The 26,002-nt window shown below is 44.4% G+C and overlaps 1 protein-coding gene across 8 annotated transcripts in view; it reads right to left on the minus strand.

Annotated features, from left to right (window-relative positions):
- Nucleotides 1–6,677: 6,677 nt before the first annotated feature.
- ATP8A2 (ATPase phospholipid transporting 8A2) overlaps nt 6,678–26,002 on the minus strand; it is a 340,707-nt gene continuing 321,382 nt past the window's right edge. For all 8 annotated transcript variants that reach the window (XM_065050318.1, XM_065050316.1, XM_065050290.1 and 5 more), the window contains 2 exons: nt 22,257–22,348; nt 6,678–13,957 (listed from right to left, as the gene is read on the minus strand). In XM_065050318.1, coding sequence (XP_064906390.1) covers nt 13,860–13,957; nt 22,257–22,348 — 190 coding nt within the window. In that variant the 3' untranslated portion in view covers nt 6,678–13,859. The remainder of the gene's footprint in view (nt 13,958–22,256; nt 22,349–26,002) is intronic.

Consider the following 26,002-nt stretch of genomic DNA (forward strand, 5'->3'; position numbering starts at 1 on the left):
AAGGGCATGGATAGGAAATGAAGACTCCTCAGACATGCATGTTTGCAGCTCAAATAAATAGGAAATAGCAGGCTAGGAAAAAATGTAGCCTTGGTCAGTCTGTACATATTGTGTCTCAAAATGCTACCGCCTCCTCGTGTCTGGGGGGGTAAAGGAGCAGGGCAGAAACATGAAGGGGGGGGGGTCAGCCATAGCCTAGATCAGATGTGCTGAAGTGATGAGCACTTGGCCTCTTCTGCTGCAAAGTGTTTGTCTCAAAGCTTTTTCTTGTAGTTTTATGGAGTGTGGTTTGTTGTGGTTTTTTTTACCTTGGTCAAGAGAGTTAGGGTTTTTTTCCTGCTGGACACAATAGCTAAGGATGACATGGGGAAACAGTCTATGGAAACAGTTGCTGATAAACTCTGATAAAGCAAAAGTGGTTGGGAAAGATGCCTTTATTTACTTTTAATAGGCTACAGTGTTAGTTGAGACCCAGGATCCAGCTGGTTGCAACTCAAAAGGAACAGTCCCACACGTAACAGGATAACTGGAAAACCCCAGCGCAGCGCTGCTGGTGTGCTGGGCCATGGCAGCGCAGGGACGGTCTCAGACCAGGGACCAGGACGAGCACGCCGGCTCTCGGCTCCCACCAGTGACCGTGCCTCTGTTCCTTGTCTTTGTAATGCAAGAGCCTGAAACCTGAGGATTAAAAAACATAAAATAAAATAAAATAAAAAAATCATCACAGCCACACTTCTAAACCTACTACATGGCCCATAAATACATTTTTAGCCTTATATGGCTGTAAGAGTCGCTGGAAATGCTCCTGCAGCCCTGGCTGCGTGCTCCCCATAGGGCTCTCTGCTGTGGGTCATGCAGCTCGGTGCAGGATGGCACACAGCTCAGGAAACCTGCCCTGCAAGGCCATACACCCCATATGCCTTCTTGCTTGCTCAATTTCATCCCATTAGTCAGTCCCTCCCTCCCAGACTGCCCTAAACAATTCCTCTTTTTTCCTGCTGTTTACACCTCTTAAATTTATGTTCTCTCTCACTTGCAGCTTAAAGTGCACGGTGCGCTTTTTCAGTGCCTGGTTCTGAATACACTGCCGTGTATTTCAGGCACTGACGTGTTCTGTGCTGTGCCAGAGACCATGTGCATGGTAAGCCCCGATGATGTGGGGAAGCCAGCAGAACACACACAGGCTGGGCTGGCACTGGCTTACCCATAGCACACCCCAAGGTGCTGCTGGGGTCCTCAAACGGGGAACAGTGGTCGCATTGGTGCCCCAAGGCAGCTGTACCCAACCCTCCAGGCTTGGCCAGCACTGACCCACAGTGCCCAAACCACTGAGCCATGCGCGGGAACAGCACAAAACCATCACCGGCCACCTTACCCCCTCACAACAGACGTATGGAGAACCACTTGGAAATGTCTCTCCTATTAGCCAAGCCCAGGCAGAGGACAGAGCCTGTTCCTCCCCATCAGCAGGAGGTTCGTGTGCCTCACAGCTGTTACCAGCCATCGCCATGTTTATTAGGGGACAGCGGAGCATGGTGCAATTAGAGGCCATTCTTTAATGTAGCCCATAATGCCCACAGGAGAGGGAGCTGGGGTTTTGGTCCCAGCTCAGCACAGTAACTGCAGCACCTTTCTTTCAAAATATCTAATTTGCTGTTCACTTTTAGTATTGCCAGAGCTCTTCTTTCCCCTCCAGATTTCCTGCTTTTCCGTTCTTTTCCTCCCACTGAAGTTGTTACTAAATATTATTCCCCACATATATTCCCTTGCATTTTTCCAAGCTGAATCTCATTTTATTGCTTCCTGCTCATATTTCTTGCTTCTCTGTAGGTCCCTTTGTATTATTTCTCCATCCTCAGTGGGGCATGCAACATTTTCCTGCACAGAATCACTTGCAAATGGACTGAACAAGTCACTTAAGCCTGTGCCATCCTTTCACCCCTTGCCCATTTGTAGTAAATAAAGCCAGCTTTGACACGAATCAAAGCTCTCAGATTGCAAGTGGCTCCAGCATTGCTCTGGGTGCTGGCTCTGGCAAAAGAAGGTTAACTTAATTTACATTTCCTTAATATTCATCAGTTTTGGTGGTTATTTCTGATGAGATGAAACCGCGCAGGTAACAACTCAAAGAGTCACCCTCTCCGCTGGGCGAGGCTGGTGGGTACCTGCAGTTTGCTGAGGGGAGACAGAGTTTCCTTGTTTGCACTGTAGACGGCATGTCAGGAAAGCTGAAGGACAAATGACCTTAAACTTTGAAAAGAGAATCTTGTCTGCCATCACAGGCTCTTTTCACCCACTTAGTAGGCTTCTAACAGCAAAAGTAGAATTCAAGCATTCAAGAAAGAGTAGAAGTAACATTTTCTCCTAAACATGACAATCCTTCTCTTTCACGTAAGAAATCCCTTATTTGCTGTTATCAGTCCTTCGGAAAACCTCCACCAAAAACAATGATACATCAAGCTGAAAAATGTTGTTTAATTCAAAGGATTAGTCACTTTCCAGCAAGCCTCACTCGTGTTTAATGCTGAAGTGGCTCAGGGCATCGCCCAAACTGATTTGTATTTGCAGGTTAGCCTAAAACAAAGAAAGATGGCACCACTTTGGATCTTATCAATACTATCAAACTAGGGCAAGTGAACATCACGTCAGACAGCAGTAATAGATTTGGATAGACTGGAAAAATGGGCTGATTCCAATGGGATGAAGTTCAATAAGGCCAAATGCCGGGTGCTGCACTTTGGTCACAACACCCCCCTGCAGCGCTACAGGCTGGGCGCAGAGTGGCTGGAGAGCAGTCAGACAGAAAGGGACCTGGGGGTGCTAATTGACAGGAAGCTCAACATGAGCCAACAGTGTGTCCAGGTGGCCAAGAAGGCCAACGGTATCCTGTCCTGTATCAAAAACAGCGTGGTCAGCAGGACAAGGGAAGTGATCCTTCCCCTGTACTCTGCATTGGTGAGGCCACACCTGGAGTATTGTGTTCAGTTCTGGGCCCCTCAGTTCAGGAAAGACATTGAAGTGCTGGAGCGGGTCCAGAGAAGAGCAACACGACTGGTGAAGAGACTTGAACATAAGACCTATGAGGAGAGGCTGAGGGAGCTGGGGTTGTTTAGTCTGGAGAAGAGGAGGCTTAGAGGTGACCTCATCACTCTCTATAACTACCTGAAGGGAAGTTATAGCCAGGTGGGGATTGGTCTCTTCTCCCAGGCAGTTAGCAATAGGACAAGGGGGCATGGGCTTAAACTCTACCAGGGGAAATTTAGGCTGGATATTAGAAAGAAATTCTTTAAAGAGAGAGTGATCAGGCATTGGAATGGCTGCCCAGGGAGGTAGTGGACTCGCCGTCCCTAGAGGTTTTTAAACTGAGATTGGACATGGCACTTAGTGCCATGATCTAGTAAACGGACTAGAGTTGGACCAAGGGTTGGACTCGATGATCTCTGAGGTCTCTTCCAACCCAGTCGATTCTGTGATTCTGTGATTCTGTAAAATAAAATGACTTATCTATTTCCCTTCCAAGATACCGAGCAACTTCAATCTGGTGTGGACAGTACTTCGAAAGCACACAGGCTGGCAGAGCCTTTGATGCTGCTGGGCAGAGCTGAGCCACAAGCCTCCCAGCGCTTGATGGGGCTGTGGCCACCAGCACCAGGGCAAGGCTGACCCGTGACAGGACATCTCCTCTGAGACAAGGACACCAATGTGTTGTGCAGTCTCTGCTATGATTTATTACCCAAATGGGAAATATTGGCTTATGCAGCTGCTAATGCCCTCAATATTTGCTTTTGGGAGAAAGAATCCCATTGACTTCATACACCAGACAGTGCGCACATGACTGTAAATGTCTCCTTATGGGGAAAAAAGTGATTCTCAGTTTACACTGGTGGAAACCAAAAGCAACTGCTGTAGACCTAATGTGCAGTGAGAATCAGGCTCTCACTTTAAAAGCTAAAATGCCACCTTCACTATGTATGGGTATATACATGCATTTGTTATAAAGGATTTAATTAGCACATGTGAAACAGGTACACAGTTCTGATACCAGGCACATCCAAGTTAACTGACACTAGGACCACACTACATTTTTATCCAGACAAAATCCTGTATTAGCGTGCTAGGAGGCAGCTCCTTCCACAACCAGCACCACAGAGAAAGGAAGGGGGGAAATGGATCAGCACTGTTATAAATCTAGTGTGTGTTATATAAACCCATCCCAATGGTCCCTTTCTTCTAGTCTTCTTTCTCCCGAGGGACCAGTAGGTGCTCCTGCTGCCTGTACTCGTTACCAGCAAGAACCACCAGCTCCACAGCATCCATCAAGACCAACAAACTTTTCCCCACCTTGGACGCAGCTCACGTGACGCCTGCCCAAGAGGCCCCTCCTCAGCATGAACAGCTGAGAAGTTGCAGTGGGTTTCAGTGACGTTCCCAAGCCTCCTTTCTCCATGGCCCCACGGGAAAACCTGCGTCTCCATCCAAGTTTCTGAGGACTCACTGTGCCCCAAGCGCTGGGGGAGCTGGAGAAGGCGCGGGGCTGTGCCGGTGCCAGGTGTCTGCGTACTGCCCAGGAGCACTCACAGAGAGGGATTGTGTTTCTGAAATCTTCTTGCTTAACATTCCTCAACTGGACCTTTCTCAGTTACACTTATTTTTTAATGCTCCCATTTTAGGCTTGAGCATTAATCTATGGGTTTAGGGACTTTCATTCTCTTTTGGTCTGGTCTGAGGCACCAAAGACTGACGGCAACGGACTTAACAGCTGCTCTGGCAAATATTTGGCTCTGGGACCTGAGCACTAGACGCTCTGACAGCCTTGCCTGTTTAACCGTGAGAGGGAAAGTCTCTGAGGTGATTAGTCAACTAATATATCTAATAAGGGGTTTAAGCAGCAATCCATTATATTTAACCATTCTGAGAATCATTTCACTTTTAGTGCGCTGTACGAGACGACAGTGCGGGGAGCACTCAGCTCAGCATCAAGTTCTCCCACCACCAGCAGAATAAAGCTTTCTCAAGTTTACCATCAATTTTACTTCTGTGTAATGGATTGCCCAGATGTGCGAGAAGCCGTTCCGCACAGCGAAGTTCTGCTGTACACGTCTGCGGGCTGGACGCTGCTACGGAGGCCCTGGGAAGGAGACTGTGTTCACCACAGCACAACACGGATACACCAGGAGTTCATCGCTGGCTTTTTATTCCTCTGCAAAGTAAGAGCAGGTACTGGGTCTGGCTGCTGGGATGAAAGTGTTCTGAAATGTGCTCAAGCAATGACTCGTTAAGGGAAGAGGGGAAATTTGGCTTACGAGTCCTTTTTGTTTCCTAATTTAAAAAAAATCCAGAAGTAATTTGTTGTTTTTAAAAAGTCTCTCTATGCTCTTAAAAGTGGTTCTGTTGGCGACCTATAAGGCAAAAAAAAACATTCATCAAGTTATAGCACCCTAAGCAGAGAAAGTTTTAGCCAGACTACATATAAATATGCATTTTGTTCTTGATAAAATCTGTTTAATTTCACTATCTAATAATATTTGGACAAAAAGATCTCTTTGTTAAAGCTCATACACTTTTACTTTCTATACTGATCTTATAATGCACGTTCCCGGCTGTCACCAAAAATCAAGTAAAGCAAATCTTTTCTGCAGATTTAACTTCAGCTGCGGCTTGAGTATCAGCCCTGACTTGGTGCTTTGCTGAGGAAGGACGGTGCTGTTGCCCCAGCTGGCTGTGCCCTGACGTCCCCCAGCCTGGCTGCTGCAGCTCCCTGGTGCACCAGCCCCCAGCAGGCCCCGCACAAGGGACAAGGTGGTTCACAGCGACTAGGAAACATTATTAGTTAAACAGAAAGAACATACTGCAGCAGAGAGGATCACAGCACCTGTCCCCCGGAGCGTGTGGATGCAGAGCCACTGGCGACACGAGAGCCTTTGTGCAGTGCTTCGTGCTTCAGTCTTGCTTGAGGCGAGCGAGCTCGAGAGGTTCTTCTCCAGGCAAGGCAACGTGAGCTCGGCAGCATCACCCGAGCACCATCAGTGGACAGTGGACGTGATGCTGATGAGGCAGAAGCAGAACAGACCCTGCCCCTGCGCTCAGGATGGTTTGGAGAAAGGCATGTCTCATGCTCTTGCATCACATCTTGATGCACCATCAGACCCTCTCCCTCTGCAAACACGGGAGGCTGTAGGCCCTGGGCTAAAAATGCCTCTTGCAAATACAGCTGCAAGAAGGAAGCAAAGGAGATTTTAGGGCTTAATTCTCCCCTGCTGTGTCTATGTGACTTACCTAGGGCAAAAGATTTCCAAGATTTATTTTGGTGAAGCCTTGGTGAAATCAAATGTATCATTTATAGGAGAATATCTGCCATCTAGTTTATATAAAAAGATGTTTTTACCCACTGGAAACACTATTCAAATATCAGGTACCTGCTGTAAGCTCACCCATACCATTCTTATTTTGTCATACTAGTCTTGTGTTCGGGGCCTGATTCAAGACACGCTAAAGGAGCCCAGGCCTTGTCCTTGGCACTAACAAAAACAGGCCCCTAAAACACACCCAAAAGGTCATGAAAAAATAAAAAGAATCCACTCACCAGCTTTGTGGGCTAAATCTCAAATGCATTTAACATTGAACTCTCGCTGCAAAACTTGCGGTGGTCTAAAACAAACAAGCCTTGGTCCAGTGGATCGCTTTAACAAAAGGTTTATTGGAAATATTTTTGTGCAGACATACAACAGTCAACAATGCTGTTCAAAGCTACAAATTTTCTAAGTTTTCTGAACCTTCTAAAAATACAAGTAAATGACCTTCATTTGTATTCAGTCTGGGAGGGAAACAAACTCCACTGTAATGCGATGCTGTATTTAAACTACCAGAGGACATTAATAGGACGTGAAAATGGTAACACTTCTAGAGGAAAAAACCCACACACCACCGCTGCTCTGCTGGGAGCCAATTAAACATCCCCCCACAGCACTGCTCCTCTCTGCATATCCAGATTAAAAACTCCCCATCTGAAACAATATTTAAGCAATTCGAGTACAGATATGACAGACAAGCGGGCACAGGACTTGGCTCACTGATGAAAAAGATGCTGTTAAAGATCCTGTCACTCAAGCCGCTGAATATTTGACCTCTTGGCGCAACGGCCTGCACTTCGGGGGCAGGAGGAGGGACGGGGGGAGGTTTTCAAGTCGGACGACTCTTCCAACACACGCATGCACACACAGTCCCAGAGGACTTGGCTGCCTCATTGCTTTACATTATCTGGAGCCCTTTTTTTAACAATTTTGAGCAACTTTCCAGCCTACAAGCCCTTGACAGGAAGAAAAGCAAGTGCCTGCATTCCCTTCCTCAATCAAAATATCAACCAGAAGGGTAAAGGAGAGCATATGCACTGTCTGTTAAATTCCGTGTTTTCTAAGAAACCCTGCAGATGTTTTGAAATTGATTAATTTATGCCAAGACAACATCTGGAACATCTTCGCAGAGAAGCCACCCAGTAAGGTGGTCAGAATTTAAAACAATCAAGTCTTTCTGTTAATGTTGGCTTTTTCCCTTGGTTTCATCACTCCATAATTACAAGGGTGCTGACCTCCCAGCTACGCAAAGTGACAGTTTGGCAATACATTAGTCTTTTCTTCATCATTAGACTTCTGTGTGACTGCCCAGAGCTGGAGTTTGACCACACAGAATGTGTCATTTACCCATTTCTATTTCTCTTTAGTAGCTATAGAGATTCTGAGGGGGAACGATCCCCTCGTGGCAGACTTCAGGAGAATGTCTCACCTTCCTCATGTATAAAGGGAGGCTTTGGAGAAACACCAGCACTCAGCTATTTTACTTTCTGTCCACACCACAAATGAAGAAGCCATGAATCCAAACAAAACAACCCCTCAGCTTCACACTCCATCGCAATTAAACCCAGATCCCCAGAATAACAAGCCCCTTCCATTGGCCTGGGGTACAGGAACCTGCCCAGGAGCAACACCCAAGGAGAAGTCCCATTAACTCTCTGTGAAAACCATTTCCTATCAGGGCTGAAATAATTCCAGTGCTCAGTTCCTGTGGATCTGTGAGGCACACAGCAGCCAGTAAACAATTTAGCCATCTGTCATACCCAGAAAACAACCTGCTAGAGCCGAGGGACACGTTCCCTTTCTCCAAGCCCAGACTTAGCCTGGTGCCAGAGAAAGCTCAGCTTCAGGAGATAACAGAGCTTTGCAAGCTCACAACTCAGCTCTCCACCTCCCTTCCCAGAGCTGCAGAAAGAAGCCAGGGCAGCTTTATCACAGCTCTTCAGGGAAGACTGAGGAATCCCTCCCCTCCTGCCTCTAACAGCAGCAGTGAGCTCAGCCAAGCTATTTGGTTTCCCAGTCCCTTCACTGCTCTAGACAGCCCATCTGAGAGCACATTCCCGACCAGATAAACCTGGCCAGGCCGCAGGTCACCGAGAAGCCATCACCTGTGGGATTCGCTTGTGTAGCGATGCAGCACAGGGCACTTTATGCTTTTCATTTGCAAACACGGCTCGAAGCCTCCACTAATCTTGCTGCTAGGTACAAAAAGGTAGGGAGTTATTCTCTGCACCCATGTGGATTTCTTCTGTTGTCATCTATTGTACTGACCTGTCTTGTAGTCTTCTCCAGACACACAGCTCTGGTCAGAAGCGCTGAAGGGCTGTGGAGGCTCTCGTGTGTGCTGGAGGACAACGAAGCTTTCAGGTAAGAGGATCTGCATTCCCTCTCTCCTGGAGCTACTCAGTTCTGAGAAGTCAGTGTAAGCAATATCATAAGACTAGTGAAAATAAAACGGCAACAGAGCTCTGTTAACTGTGTAATCAAACCAAGGAGACTTGCTCCAATGCCACACAGGAGGAGAAAGCTGTAAGAAAATAATCAACACGTCTGGTTTCACCAAACAAAGCACTGAGCCTTTCATGTATGGTATAGAAAATGGGTAAAAGCACGTTTCAATCTATTCTAACAGGAATTGTTTGCAGTCAACCCATGAAGGCTCAGCACCAGGAAGAATAAGCTCTAGAAACCATCCATCTGAAAGCTCAGGTCATGTCAAAGGCCTGACCTCATCAGCACTAACAGGTCATTTCCAAAGAAGCAGGTGCTGTGCTCCTAGAGCAGCTTGTTTTACCCCTGCTGCTGCTGGGAGAGTCCCACTGGCCACTGCCTGTGGTACAAAGACAACTGTGCCATCACATTACGGAACAAGGAGCTCCTTGGGGCTGCCCCTCTCAGCCTGGCCGGAGAGCTGCCCTTCAGAGGGGGCTGGGACACAGCTCCTATGCAGGGCTTCTGAGGAACAGTGACACGGCTGCAAATAAGCAACACACTAAAGAGAAGCATCATCGCCTGTTCACTCACCAAGTGACACAGTTGCTCACGCAGGGCCTGACAGGTGGGATCGGAACAGGCCATGTACAAGTCCAGTTGTCAGATTCGTAACTGGCTGAGTCTTCATCTCTTGGATACTTCCTTGCACTGTCCACAGTGACAATTATGAGTTATGGCTAGGGACAAAACCTGGATTTGAATTCAAAGGCACTTTGGCTGTGCCTCTAGCAGCCGCTTGCGGAAGAGCCCCAGGGTTGTGCCCAGGGGACCCTGCAGGTACGGGGCACTGAGGGTCTGTATCTGCTCAGTGCTCAGCATCCTCAAGGCAGCTTGGAGCTGCAGCACAGGCTCTGGAATAGATAAGGCCCTTCATTATACGACAGAAAGAGCCCAGCTGTCTGGAGACTGAAGAACATGTATGGTCAGTGCCACATTCCAGAATCAAACTGTTACACAGATGCATCAGGTATAGCACAGACATGGCCAAATTCTCCTCCAAACCATCAGATATTTCATATCATCACCATTTATTGTTAGACTCAACAAGACACAAAGAGCTCCCCCTGCAATCTGACTGGTGTTTAAGGCATTCATACTGCGGGATGATCCAAAGCTAAGGTAAAATATCCTCAGTGCCTTAAAACTCGGAAGAATTCTGACAAATCCAAAGTGCTTCTCAGGAGTGAACACCCACTCCAGGGCTGCTCTACTTCAAACTTGAGCTGTGAGGCATAACAGCAAAAGTACAGTCCTCAGAGCATTTAAAAATGAAATTAAGTCATTATTTATAAAACTGGAAAATGTAAATAGGGCATTACTAGTCTTCACTGGTGACTGGAGGCAACGCAAAACAGTAGATTTGTTGAGTTAGCCCCAAAGGGCAAAAGAAGTCTAGAGGAAAGGGACAGTGTAGGGAATATGCACCTCGCAAGCTCTTGGGGTTGTCCACAGAGGGCCAAGTTGCACCCAGTGTGGCCACTGACCATGCGGCAGTCCTTGCATTTCACTTATTCTGATCCACCTGAATTTTCTTTATTTATGAGCATTGACTGTCTCCCAGCAAACACACTTCAGTACATGCTGTAAAAATAATGTAATCTTGGTAACAGAAGACTTCCCTGCAGCATCTGCTGGTAGCTGCTGGCTGAGGCAGGAGAAGAGACTATGCATTTTTGGCATGCACTGAGAGGCGTGTGGCCTAGTGAAGTGCAGATTAGCGAGGCTTGACTGTTATCTTAATTTACAGCCCATACAGTTCATGTTAACTCCACACACATTTTTAGATACATTAGCAGCTTAGTTTGACTCAAATACTTTTATTGGTTATTTGCCATTTCTCCTTGACAAGTTATTACTGACTTCCCATGCTAGCTCCCTACAGCAAGACCTGAAGTCCTGTCAGGGAAAAGAAAATGTCAAAAGACTTCTCAGCAGTGCTCAGCTCAGGCTCCCGCTCACCAGCTTTAATTTGCTACTAGGCAATCATTAAAGGAGCGGCAACTCCTATGCAGGCAACAGTTATGGTGTTACAAAAAGGAGCATCCCGGTTTAATTCAGGAAAATCACCACTCCCTCCTGAATATTCAATGCCCCCCCTGCCCCCCATCACTTTGGTCAGTGCAGAGAGCTGCCCAAGAAACCCTTTTCTGATCAACCCTAGGTAGTTAAATCTGGACAGTCAAGCAGAAATCTCCTATTCCTTCTGCTCTGATACCCTGTCTAGTTGATAACACTTTCAAAGGCTGCTGTTACTGCTACATGCATTTGCATTAATGAACAAGGAGTTCTGTTGATGTAGAGCAGCTGCCCTTCTCCTTTTGCTAACACACCACTGGAATACGCCTCATCATTGTTCACCAAGACAGGCAACTCCAACAGCCAGGCTACAGCATATTACAATATATTAATTCTTGTAATGACTCCAAAGACCAAGAAGAATGCCAGGTCTTGACCTGGGTGGGCTCTACAGGATTAACTCAGCCAGAGATTAAGGCCTTACAGTGACGATAAAGCCTGACCTGCTCGCCCCAGCGCCACATACTGTATCGCCCCGTGACAAACCCCATGTGTAATTCCCATTGAGCTGACATCCAACACACGCACCTCAGCCTAAACCACTATTCGCTCTAGGGAGGGTTTGTGTTTGTGACGCACACTGACCTCAATTTACAGAGAGGTCAAAATTATACAGCCCATAGTCTGCACTAATAAAATAAATCACATTAGATGGCAGCTGCTCCTCCCCAGCATCTCTCATTATGTTCTATAAAACTTTGTTGCACTAACTTAAGAACAGAAGAAACTCTAGGATCCTTTCCACTCTCTGCTCAATACATTTACTTGCCCTTCTTCATTATTCAGAGGCTTTTAAAAGTTTTTTTTTTTTTGGTATCCTCATGAAAAGCCTCCAAATTGTTTACATACCAATGTTTAGTGTGGGGCTTAAAGTACAAAGACTAAGCTGATCTCGCTTCGCCTCAGTGGGAAGTTAATTTTCCTTGTGTTGCTACAAAAGGAAGAAACAATTAGCAGTTTTGAGGACAGGCTTACACCACATATTTCCTAAATAGATTTTGTTTCCAACTAAAGGAAAGTGTTTAACAGGTTAGATCAGCATTAAGATTTAAAAGCTCCTGGCATCAGGTTTAGCCTCCCTTTATTTATCCTCTCAACTAGTATTTGTGCCTTTAAACAAAACTCACCTCCCAGAAAATATATACACCCACACTTGGCCCCCTGACATTCACGCCTATGGAAAAAGTATTTGCACGTATCCCTTATTGCATAATCGTCTCATTAGCACTGCAGAAAGAAGGTGATGACTTTTCCCTCTGTGCCATCAGCCTAATTCAAGAGCAGATCCCGCCTGGTGCTGCAGGAGCAGAAGCTGCTTTTTAATGTGGAAGGTGACTCCGGGCCTCCGAGGTGGCACTGGGAACTGAACTGAGACACTTGAGTGCCGGCATTTACTCACAACCCTTGAGGAAGATTAAGCCACTGAGCCAGGCTGGCATTTTCCTTTTCCTCACTAAACATAAATATTCAAATTGCTTTCGGATATATTTAAATCAATAAAAAGTTCTGGATGACGGTCAATAGGGCAAAAACACTGCCAGCTTCTTAAATGTACAGATGTAGTATATGCATTAACCACAAAACCTGCCTAAAACAGCAGTATTTACTTTATGCTATTCAGAAGCACGGCTTGGCGACTAAAATTAATAGAACTTGTCTGGAGGACAGCATAAGCTTTCTAAGAGCTCTTTCAGCTTTAACTTATGCCCTAGTTTTTGCTGTTTTTTCAAAATTCCAATCTATGCAGCAGGACGCCTGTCCCGCTGGCACAGCGAGGCCGTGGAGCCAACGTTCCTTCCAGGGCTCACGGCTCCCAGTGTGCTGGGAAGCCTGTTGATGGATCAGAACTAGAAGAGGCGCTGGTCTGGCTGAACAAACAGCAGGTCTCCTCTTCACCACAACCAGCTCTGCGTGCATACATGTGTGTGCATGCACGGGTTTAAACCCTTCCTAACTCTCCTTTGCAAGCTTGTCCTATCTGGCCAGGGAAATCCTCCTTTAGTGTTACAGTATCAGCCTCCTGTGCAGATGCACATCTTCTTTCTCAGCACCTGACAAGCTCATACCTTTTAAGAAGCTCTCATTGTTTTCTTCTACTATTAAAGTAGGAATGGGATCATGGAGGGAAATCCCAGGCTACACTTGAAGTGCACGTCCAAATACAACGTGCTGAGTTACCAGATGCCAGCTACTCGAGTTCCTCTTTGTGCACGGTGCCACGCACTCAAGCCAGCTGCCCTGCCAAGCTCTCCGACTTCCACATCCTGGCTTTGAGAGCAAGCTATTCACTGGGTTCTAGAAAGCTAAGATACAGCCCTAATAAATCCTGTAAGAGGGCAAGAAATATTCTAAATAATTCATTGCTATCTTGTGTTATTCTGTCATAAGGCAGCAAATAAGCATTTTTAGCTACAGACTGTGTTGCAATCAAAAATTTTATGCCAAATAGTCTGTTAGAAATTTCAGCCAAATTAGTAAACAGCAAATATTAGAGGGAGCAAGGTCTGCATGCAGCCGTGTGCGCTTGGTCTGTGTGTAACAAAACAGGAAATCTCAGCACCCCGTTCCAATTAAGCGAAGGCTGATTTCTCATGGAACATAAATTTTCTACTTTTCTCCCAGAACAACCCTATGCTGATGTTTTAAATAGTGGTAGAACATTGTTTTTAATTTCACACCTCACATAACACAGTCAAATGCTTCATAACAACATAAACAAAACGTTAGGCAGAGCTTTGTGACTGAATTCAAACAATGATTCCCCCCCACAATATGTACTCAAGGTTTGCAGGGAGAATACATAAACTTGTTGGCTAAGGCCACAGAAATGAGTTCTCTGGTGTTTTGGCTGCTGCTGCCAACCCTAGTCAAGAATGCGTTAACAACAGTGGATGCATTGATCCAAATCCCATTATTCCCACCACCCATCAAGTAAAGAACCAATTATTCTATTTCTGCTCTCCTTTTGGTTGTATCGTAGGATCGTACAACTTCAGACTGGGAAACAACACCATGTTCTTCTTGGGAAAACGCATACCCATCTGAAAAAGCAAAGGAAGAAAAAAAATAAATACTGGAGTTCGGCTCAAGGGCACAGCCTGTTTTCAGGAACAGTTTTAGGCATCACTGAAGTTACAAGAATTAGACTGCAACCATCTTCATTTCTGTGCTGGGCCTGTGACATTTACAGCTGTGCCCCACATTGCCTGTGTGGCACAGAGAGGTCATCTGCTGCCAGCTCTGTCCTACTGCTCCCTTCCCCAGGCCAGGTTAGTGTACCCGGTCAACATTCCCCTCCGAGTTAACCTGACTGAGAAAATACAGATGGATTTGGAAGCCACGTTTACTCCCATAGTGCAGAGCTTCTTTAAACACTTAACAGATAGGTAGAAATCTGCATTTTGGCTAGACTCCTCTATAGTCTGCTTGATATCAGCAGTTTTCCTAGAGGAACATGGAAATGTCTAGATCACAACTGGATCTGAGTCACACCTTTCTCTTAACTTCATTCAGGAATTTTTTGGTACAAGTTTCCAAGTGGCATCTGACAAATCACACTGAGAAACTCTTAATTCTCTTGGCCTGTCACCCATATCTCGAATAGAGTAAACGAAGATCTTCTGGAGGTCTCTATTTTGCATGAGTTAATCCTGTTAGCTAGCACAATCCTCTGCTCTCCCTAGAAATTACTCAGATGAAAATAACCATGTTTCTGGTTTCTTTTAAGTATTGTGGGCAGGGCAAGTGACATTTCTAACAATCTGCAAAACACCATGCTACTGGCAAAGCACTCACAACAGCTAAAGGACCAACACGGAGAAACACCAAACAATATGTAAAGCAGACATGACCCTACAGAAAACTGAAGAGAAAACTAGAGCAAAGAACAGTAGACTCTACAACACCAAAGAAAGGTGATTTTGGGGTGAAAATGGGTAACCAGAAAGGAAAAGAAGGGCATAGTTAGAAAAATGGAGAAACGGGAAAGTCACAGGCTACAAAGAACCAGACAATGCTCTGCAGGAGGAAAGCTGCCGAAGAGTCAGGAGGTGTGAACCCTGCCTAGGAGAACCTGAGCACAGTATCATGCCTAACTCTCCATGGACAACTCTCCACCTCCCCCAAACAGCTCTTGAAGCAGGAGTTTGCAAATTCTGACCCAGATCTACCCCAGGCTGAAAGGCACAGAATCAAATAAGGACAGATGTCCCAAGTACTACCCAGAGACCTAGCAAACATTTGAGTTCTCCCTTAACAGGCTCAAGGTTTGCTCTAGAGCAGTTACCAAGGTGAGATAAGGTTGGAGTATGGCATATGGAGGGACCCTGTGGCAGAATGGCACATGGGACTGAGCACTCTCACAAGGCAGGAGGGGTGTGAGGCCCCCAAGCAGCTGGGTGCTGCAGCCTGCTTTGAAGCAGATGACTGACACTGGTAGGCAGGAGAAGCCCAGGCAGCCAAAAATGAGCTGTATCCCCCAAGTAAGGCTTGTTGAAGCTTCACCTTTACAACTAAGTTGCGACCAGATGAGCTGACCACAGATGCTCTAAGGACTCGTGGATCTTTTCTCTGGCTGATGCTTGCACACAGAGAGGGTGATCAGCAAGTCCTGTACAGATGTAAGATGCTGGAAGGAGAGTCCTACAACATGAAGGATGACTACTGTTCAGTTAATGGGGAGGATTATCTCCTCCCCCACAGAATGCAGGTAAATGTCACCTCTGAAGCCACAGGGACTTTGCTGTAGGTTTGAGCTCTTAAAGCAGAACACACACTCTCTTCGCAGGAGAGTGCACTGTCAGCAGGTTGGCTGACCGGAGCCACAAGCACAGTAGGAAACCTTTGCCAGTAAATGGAAGGGATTCAAACAGAAATATATCATCCAGAACTAACTCCACTCATGTCTCCCTCTTGGAGGGACTGCAGACCTGGAAGAACTTTGATTTGATTACGTGACTGATCATCCCAGGATCCCATTTTATTTTCCCTGAGCAATTCCATGTCAATACATGAAGAGCTACAGAGATACAGGTTGGGTTTTCCCCCTCTAGCTGGAGGTTCACAGAATGTATTCAAAAAATGCAAATTCTCTTTTGGAAAAAGTATGTGTATGCTGGATAACTGCAAAGGAAATATGATTTACACAACAAGCCTTCATTTATAAAAGGATGAATTCATAGTTAAACAAATACCTCCAGTGGGTTTGTTCCATGGTAAGGGCCAGCACACAGTTTACTTTTTTGGCTAAATTCTCAATGGAAAGTGAATTTGGTCAAAGACCATAAGCTAAAGCCCTAGAAGACTGAAGTCCACACCCCATAACCTGGTCTGCATCAAGTTGTCTGTGCTATATTTACTTATCCAGTGAGATAATTCAGTGCAATAGATTCTTCATCTGCCATAACTACTGCAAATCCCACACTGACTGCAGGAGTATGTGGGGCCTGGCAACCTCCAGCTATCTTCTCATGACCTGCTTATTTCCAGTGCTAGCACAGGCCTATAAAGAGCCAGGTGACCCAAGCACTCTGCAAACCTAATGCAAAATGCTCATTACTCTTAAAGCAGCAGAAAACACCTTAACAAGACAGGCAAAGACAATCAATGGTTAAGAATACCAGTGGTATCCTTACATCCTCATGTTCTTGATCCATTCTGGAACATCAGCAATGAGGGGTTTGCATGTACATCATGGGAAAGGCTGTGACTCCCATACTTGCACACCTCTCTACTTAGATGAAGCTCAACATTTGGCAGTTTATTCAAAACTCTTCCTGTTGATCTCTATGTAGGAAGATGAGTTCATATTACATTTTTTAAAATTCACATTACAATTAAAATCAAGCATCAAGCTGTTCAGGCAGCTGACTGTGATCTGCGGAGTCAGAACGCTGCGAACGCTCGAGTCCCATCCACGCTCCCCAGGCAGCTCTACATTTCCACTATTTTCAGACCTCATCCAAAAACAATGAAAGTTTCCATCTGCCAGTTACCAGGGAACTTTTCGGAAGTCTGAACTTTTCCCCTAACGCTGGTTTTAAAACCACACCTATGAGCCTGCCCTGGGAACAAGGCCCTCATTGTCTGCCTGTCCTGCAGCAGCCCAAGGAAGGAGCATGCTTCTTTGGGGCTTTCTGGTCACAACCCACTCACGGCTGTCACAGAGGAAGGACCTTTGTACTCAGAAACCTTCTATTAATTGAGGGAAGGAACACTTTTGAATATATGTCAGTGGGGCTCATTGGTTAAGAGGAGATTCACATTCTCATCAAATCTAAAGTTTCACTCTCACTAGATATTATCAGGCAACCTACTGAATTTTAAAAGCATCCTGTTGGGTTTTTTTAAAGCTTTGATATTCTATTAGTAGATTGGAATCTAGTTTCCCATTAGGTTTCTAATTTAACACACTCTTCTTCTGTTCACTGCAATGGCCATTCTGGTCTGTGCAGTGCTGGATTAGAGAAACCGTCTCCACACATGTGTCTTGAACACAGATCATAACCCTGTGCACACCCAACAGCCCTCACACATCAAACAGCTTCCAAGACCAGCACCAGAATGGCCCAAGGTGCTCTTTTTATTCCAAAAAATCTGCTCATGGAAGGACTGCACAGAGTTTTAGTCACTTCAGGGATTTACTTTAGAGGCCTCCTCCTCCACGCATTCTTCTCTGATACACCTGAACTGTCTGTCTGGGGTTTGTTTAGCCCAACCAGCCAGAAGGCAGCTCTCACTGGAAAGAAACCTTGTCTCCTGCAGCACTGCACTGGTTCATACACATGGTGCTCTTAGGGTTTAGTATAGTCCAAAGTATAAAACACATTTTACCATAACGTTGTTTGCCTTTGGAGAAAAACGCCTAGATTGAAATGAATTAAAATTAAGTTTTAGGGTTTGGGGATGGGAATGGCTTTTTAGAAAAAAAAAAAAAAAATTAAAAATCTCCTTCAAGAAACACTGCTTCTTAGGTACCAAAAATCTCTCTGACATAATAAAAATCAATGTTATGGTATCACTTGGCCAGCCAAATTCTCTCTCAGGCCAAATGTCTGGTTCTGCATAGTTTTTAAGGAGATTTGCTAGGATATTGCAGTTCACATTTACTAATTAAACAGTAAATGCTAACTCAGCTTTGACTTCTCTGGCAACCAGCTTCCACTTACCCTGGGAAAGCAAGAGCTGCTTTAAATCCTGAACATTTTGACTAATGCTTAGAGAAATAATTCATTTCTCTGCTGATCAACTATGCCTGTGTTTTTGAAAGGACCCAAGAGGAATTGCTGACAAACGGTCCCATCTCTCATCCCAGATACTAACCTACCAGTATTTGCATGTAGAAAACAGGGCCAGATGCCACAGCATCAATTCTGAACTAATTATTCCTATTTCTTTTTCTTAAGTTGATTTTAAAAGATTGCAATTCCACTTGACAGTCAAAGATGTAGCTTGGAAAAAATACAGAATGTATATGATACTTCAAACACATGCAAGATAAGACAAAATGGAGTTTAAAAAGCATCTCAAGTGTCTACCCTGTTGTTTTTCAAGTCAAAATACAGCAGCAGAAAAGTGAGAGGAAGAAGGTGTCTGCTAGTGGAGAATAAATGGTGGGATTAAAGCCCTCAGCATGAACACATTATTATTATTTATTATTCGCCAGCCCCCATACTGTGACATGAACCTCGGATGACAGGTGCTTTTTCTCCATTGATTAATAAGGTGCAAACCACATGCTCTGCATTCGGATTTACTCTACGCAATCTCCATATTCTGTCAAAGGAAGAGGGATTTTCTTTCCTAGCATAGGAAATCTGGGCCAAGTGCAGTAATCCTCATTCAGGCACGGCTCTCTGCATTTCAGGGGGAGTTCTGCCGGAATAGTGCTTAGCAAGAGCGAGATTCAGCTGTTTTTAAGAGCACGTTGAGACAAATGGCAACTAAACGTTGGCAGGGGGTATTCAGAATTACAGGTGGGAAATGGAGCTACAGGGATATATGGAACTTCCCTTAAAGATGGACTGGTCTGAGGGTACCTGAGCAAGTGGCGAGCATCACCCTTCCTGTCCTGCTGGTAAGGGTCTGGGGCACACGTGACAGATGTCAGTCATGTGGTAAGAAAGGGGAGGTCAAGACCATCTTTTGTACCTACAGAGACTGTCTAAAGGAGATGCTATTTTCACAAAGTCACAGCAAAAAAAAAAGACCTGAACTTGGATGGAGACTTGGAGAAAGCTCACCTGGAGTAAACTTCATTGCCAGCAAACCCTCTGAGAGGGAGAGCTTCTGGGAATCATTCAAGCTTCTTCCCTGGAGTGTGAGCCCCACAGCACACTAAAGACTTGTCTGAGAGGAGCCTGGTGGCATTTCTTGCTCACTCTCAAGAGGCTTTAGAAAGCAAATGGCAACAGTCAATCTCCAGTTTCACCAGGCACCTTCACCAGGAGCTGCACCAAGCCTGCAGTAACTGCTCCCTACAAGATTCCACTGAGACAGTTTTATGTTAGCACGTTGGCTTGAGAACCACACAAAAACCTTCCACTAAAGTCTCATGACAGTGTCATCCAACAAACCTTTTTTTTTAAGTTTTCATAATGAAGTTACACCAGTAGGAAGGAACCACATGATCTTTGGCAGTACTGTTAGTAGATAAGATTTCGTTCATGCTTCTGACAGCTCTGTGTGGTGTAGGAATACAAAACCAAAGCCAGAGCAAGAGAAACAGCCATGAAGGTCTTACACACTCTCAGGGCATACCTTTCCAGATGGACAGGGCTATTCTCCAAGGCAGCCCAACTCAGCCAGGTTCTTTACCAGGAGAAGGCATTTAAGAGATTAATTGTGTGGCTCTGCCCCAAACTTTGGGGGCTGGATCTGCCAAAGCCTGGTGCTGTATGGGAGCACCCCAGCCACCATCCTGCCTGCAGGCCTTGTGTTGTGCTCACGCTTTTGGAGAGGGGTTGGCTCACCAACAGAGTGCCAGGGAAACAGAGAGATGCTGCCTTTTGATACAGGGCTCTGCAGATGTAGTCACCTTTTTGCTCTCATCACAGAGCACTGATAGTAGTTCTGAAACTCCTCCTGAGATTTTTCTCCTTTCAATATGATTAGAAACAAAATTTTACTTCCTCTCCAAAAACTTGAAAACAATTGTTGTCAAAATTAAAGTGACTCTAAAACCAGTATTGCATCTTTACATTCTGTGCTAAGAAATTTAATCCCATTTTCTTTCCTTGTTGGGACCAAGGCAGTTAATTTGCTTGAGCCTTTGTCAGCTCTAACTAAACAAACCATTTTTGTGCTTTATAAGCAAGTGTCAGAATCTGAGTTGGAGTCACACAAGCAATTTTTGGAAGAAGTGGCTTTTTCAGGCTGGGAACTTGGATCCTGGTGGAAACATATGAACAGTTCAAGACTTCAAACAGAGCGCTTGTAGTGTGATTTAAAATATTGGCCCAGCATGTCAAGGCTACTGCCCTATTCATCAACTATTTGCTTTGAAGATTTCTAGCATTTAGTAAACAGTTGTACAATTTAGGGTTGCGAAAACAGCACATATGTTCCTTGGATTTCACATGGCCTTGTACATATAGCAGCTACAGGACATTTGAAAATAACATTTGACAAGAGATGACAGAAGTTTTAAAGAGTCATGGATATGCCATTAAAAGTATCTTTCAGTACTAACAGCTTCACAAGCAAAATTTACATTCACGTGAAAAACAGACGGCTGATTGTAACCTGACTTGCCTGGCCTGAGTCATTTATCATGTAATCATTTGCATTTGTAGGGAAGCTGGTTATCCAACCTAGGGATCATTTTGCTATCTCATTTTTCTTTCCCAATAGCTATTCACCTACTAACCACCTGCTGATGTGTTGTAGCAGACAAAAAGTGTGTATCAAGTCTGACCAGTCACTACCGGTGTATCTCCTTTCTGCACTGTGGTCTCTACAGCAGACTACTTTGACAGCAATTTATTTATGCAGTTTATGGATTTCTTCTGCCAATCATCGCCTTTGGAGTCTCCTCAAAGAGTGTGTTTGCATGCCCAAAGCCGTGCTGCCGTCAGCACCCCTGGCTCCTTGACACAAAGGATTAAATGCTGGCAGGACCGCACAGTTCACAGGGCTGCTCTGTGCACCGGCCTCTCTTCCCAGGAGCAACAGGACCGATCTCTAAAGACTCTACATCCCTGGACAGTGACAGCCTCGCAATGGCTCTATAAGGGACAAAGACTATCAGATCTGTCACTGTCCCACCACTTACAGTCAAATTCCCTGTGAAAAATAGAAATACCTCAGGCATTTGGGTTCTCAAATCCCAGCCCTACCTCAATGATCTAAACCACAACAGTTCTGCTACACAAGGTGACACATCCAGCAACGAGATCTGACTTTCCTGGAATTCTTAAATAAGCAGGGGTGTCAATTCTCACTGCAACAGCAATACAAACCCCAAATCTTGCGTGCCTGCCCCTTGCGCTGTGTGTAGCAGTACTGCATGCCACAGGGCTATCTTCTTCAGTAAGATAAGCATATTTTGACCACCAGTTTAATCACCAGAGAGATTGCATTTTAGCACTAGAAGAGGTTGACTGGACTCTGGCCCCTTGAGACAGTGTGTTCTTTCAGTGTGTATCTGGCCTACAGAGCTGCTCGATTATTTTTAATGCCGTGGAAGTTTTTCTAACACTGACAAAAAACTGCCAGGTCCAGCAGATCAAGGCCTGTCACATATTCCTCTAGGAAAATGAATAATTGGATGACCTCCACACCAACAAGAAATGCAATTTATTGCAAATGGCAGCACTAGCAAGGTGTGACCCTGCTTCTCTTCTCCCAGCAGAGGACAAAGAGGGAGAGGAGAGGAAGCTCTGTACACCATGGCTTTCTTCATCAGAAACACACAGAATCCCTAAGTGGCATCCCTGAAACACGGCTGTATTCTCAGCTAACCACAGCTAATACGACTTTTCGTAAAGAAACCATTTCTATTTAAGCTAGGCACTATCACAACATTTATTTTATCCTGCAGAGTTCTTGATTTTACAGTATGCTAAAGACTACCAGGATTTTATATTTAGAGAACCTGTGTATTGGGATTTTGTCATTTGGGCCTGTGGATTGGATCCTAGGGAATTACCCATATTTGAGCTCCACTTGCCTAGGGCCAAATACACTAATTCCACTTCCAAATGTATGTGTCTTGCTTGGCAGTTCAGCCTCTGCACTAGATTATCTCTACCTACAATTTAATTAAAAAATAATCACCCTTCACTTCCCTCATCTGGGACTGACTGCTGTGAAACACACATGCATACATGATCTGCTACTTACGCGATACACTTTGCTGGACAGAATGAGCACGGAAAAGGCTCGGAGGAGTTTTCCTGCCGAGCCTTTTTAACAAATGATCACGTTCGTTCACACTGAGGGAGAGAAAAAGAAAAATACACCAGTGAGTAGCCAGAAAATTTCAACATAAAAGTCAACGGTATTTAAAGTACTTGGCAGCTCTGACTTTGTCAGTATTTAAGAAGGTTGTAGCATGAAAAATATTTTCTCTTTCTTTAAACTGCACGTTATCAAGAGAACTCTCTAATAATGGAAACTCCTCCTTTCTAAGGCCACTTTGTGTAAGTCCACATTTACTTAATCTATCCATAATATTACCATCATTGTGATTTCTGCATGCCCAATGCCTATATATTATTACATTAAGAAGATTTCTCTTTAGTATTATGTACAGGAATCATGGCACCCACAAACTGCCTTAGAGAGGAGAAGCAAAGCCTTGTGGCTTACCACTTGCTAAAAGGCTTCTATTACACCTGCAAAACAGCCTGAAGCAACTGAAGATAGGACCCATAGCTAATTTTCTTTTCTAAAGAACACTCTAATTTCCACCTCCCATACTGGAAAAAACAAAACCAAACCAAACCAAAAAAAACCCACAACAACTTCCTATTCAGTTGATTAAAAAAGCCCTTTGGTTTACACAGTTCTGTCAAAGGCCTGAAAAATTGTTACTGAATTTACAGAAAGTGAAAATACAAACTTACAGTGAAAAATAAAGTATGCGTACAACAGGTTTAACAGATGCATGCAAATCATTAGAGACACTCTTCACCCTGATTTTTATTAAAGACATGACTCATTTAATCAAGAACTTCATGGCCAGAATAAACAAGTGGTGGTTAAGGTCCTGCCCTTTCAAAGTACCCTATTATGTATACAAATCCCGCTAAGTTCAATGCAGTTTGAAAATAACGTAGATGTCCAAATCTCACAGGATCATAGAATTGTTTTGCACTGGAGTCTTAAATAACTGCTATATGTCAGATTATTTTGAAAAAGATATTACAGTCTGTTTTAGTTGAAAGTTCCTGTGCGACTGGGTTGTTTTTTTCCATCTCTCCTGTGTTCCTAACGCTGAGATGGAGCCAGTGCATAGATGGGATCTGTCTGCTAATGCAGCTCATTGCAGTGTTTTTATCCCATTTGCACCACATTTACACCATGCTTCCATTTCCACAGTCTGCTTGCTCTTTCATGTCTTTAATCACAAGCAGTAATTCCACTGGTTATGCCACAAACATGGATACACATCTGAATGCCAATGTTGATAACTTTCTTGGATTAGATTACAAATTCACATACATTTGGTACAGGGAGTGGAAATCCCAGCAAGCACAGCTGCTGCTGTCAACAAACTTAAAACAGCTTTAACCAAACAACTCCCTTTCATTGAAGCAGTTTTCTAACTTCAAACAAAAGAGTAACCAAAGAATCTCTGAGATGCCTATAATATGCAATCCAGCCATGCAGGCTTATATTCCACTTAATAGTCCATTAGGGTAATATCCAGGCTCACAGTCCTCTTTTCAGTGCATAATGAGATGTCCACAATAGAAAGGGAGGAATCCTCCTCTTTTTCCTGTGGTCCCAGGGCTCAGGCACCTGAACTATGGACCCCTCCTTAAAATCTGGACCAACTGTAAGCACTTTCAGACACTTGGTCTCTTCCCTCATTCCCTTGGCACCACAGAATCACACCTGCAACAGATATACCAGGTTGCTTTCCCTGTCTGCAATCAGTAGTACCCCTCATTTAAAAATAGAAGTTGATACTAGATTTGGAAGCAAAACTATAGATACCAACTGAGAGTGCCAAAGAATCTTTTAGTGCTCTTGGATCATGAGATGTGCCTGTGTGCAAAGAAGAAAGTATCACAGGTTGCCACTAAAACCAAGGTTATAGCATGGAAGCTTCTAAATATCTTGGAAGATCCAACTGGCTAAAACTGCAAAGACCAGCTGGCTGTAAGAAAATCAAGTACAACACAAAGAAATCTCCAATTGCTCGAAGCATACAGTGCAACAGAAAGCATGTACTACAAAGGATCACCAGGTGAGGAGATGGTAGACATGAAGCGAGACATGAGATTTCTCTAATGAGAAATGAAGTTGTCAGCCTGCAGAATCAATAATGACCAATGCACATGCAAACTAGTGATGCTGTATTGTTGTGCAGTCTCCTCCTGACTGCGGAGCACTGCTGGTACCTCGTGAGTCTGCTGACTGCTAAGTGTAGTGAAACACTGTCTGAATCTACTGCTGTCCTGGGAATGACAAGTGGAATACTTGTTCATATTCCGCAGGTACAGAAGAACACGTGGGTAGGAAAACCAGAAGGTGGATTGGGATAGGAAGGCTTAAAAACAGAATCTTAAACCAATCAAAAATATTTGTTCAAAGGGACAAATAAGCAACACCCGCCACAAAATCCTTACACTGAGAATAGAATTAACCACAGCAGCAAAAGGCATGAGGAACAATCTATCTGCCTACCACACAGCAACAGATGAAGTACAGGATGGTATCTGCTACAGGCCAATAATGGTTCTAGCTCCTCAGGCTTCTACATGCAATGTGTGGAGTTAAGTGTGCTGTCAAGGGACTCTGAAAATGAGTGACACATTGCAGCCCTAAGGAAGCCGAAGCTCGACTGTCTTTGATATTGCTCATCAACAATTTCAAAACTGAAGTCACAGCTGATTTTCCTGTTTGGGAAATTATAGTGGACTGTATCTACGCAGAGAAAGAAACACTCATGGAAGAATTAGAGCATTTATGGTTTAAGTACAAGGTATGATGAAACAGACTGCAAATCAAGATCAGTCAAGTATTGTAAAAAGAGCTCTTAATACAGAGAGGAACATGCAACACAGCTCTTCTGAAATGGATGACTATTTGCTTTATTAACAGATCTTAGATCTCCCAATATAAGCCCCGAAAGGAAAGAAATGTTAAGTGGGTTTCTTAACGAAAGTGTTTGCACTGATACCAACCAAGTCCCTGCTTTCAGGAAAGGTTTATCTGCCACAAACAGATAAAGTTAAGACACCTCAGACTCCCTCGTACTTTGATGCAAAACTAACGATGACTTTGGCCTTGCAGGCACCGGTTTAGGCCTTGCTCCCAGAAATATTGCCATGATTTTAAGTGTTAACTGTGCTTTCCAGTGACTGAGAGCCAGTGCCTAATCCCTCCCACAGGGCCTAAGGAGGGCATCTTAAGATGCATCAAGGCAAAGGGATAGGATATCATAAGATCATCCTCTGAATACTGCATACAGTTGTGTTCATACTCAGCACCTCAAAAATGGTGTCTGAATGAAAGAAATCACAAACCCAGACATCCTTATGGGGAGTCAGTGACCTGGAAAGTGACAGTGAAATATGCTTAACTTGGTTTGTTGGTGACCTCAGAAGGGGTAAGGGAGAGACATCATCTATCTGTAATTACATGAAGGGCAAAGGACACAGACAAAATGCTTTGAACTAAACAAAACACATAGTAGCTTAGAAAAAAACAAAACCAAAAACCAAACGATTAAAAATGTCCCAATTTGGAGAGTTACTATGAAAAAAAACAGATTAAATCAAGTAATTACTCGAGTCATCTGAACTAGATTCAGTTGCTATCAATAATAAAGAATACTTTGTGCCAGGAATACTGTTGCAATGGCTTCCTTAGAGGGTAAAAATGATTTCTGGCTGGCTGGAAGTCTGTGCTAACAA

The sequence above is a fragment of the Columba livia genome, chromosome 1 (assembly GCF_036013475.1).
Source record: "Columba livia isolate bColLiv1 breed racing homer chromosome 1, bColLiv1.pat.W.v2, whole genome shotgun sequence".
Lineage (NCBI taxonomy): Eukaryota > Metazoa > Chordata > Aves > Columbiformes > Columbidae > Columba > Columba livia.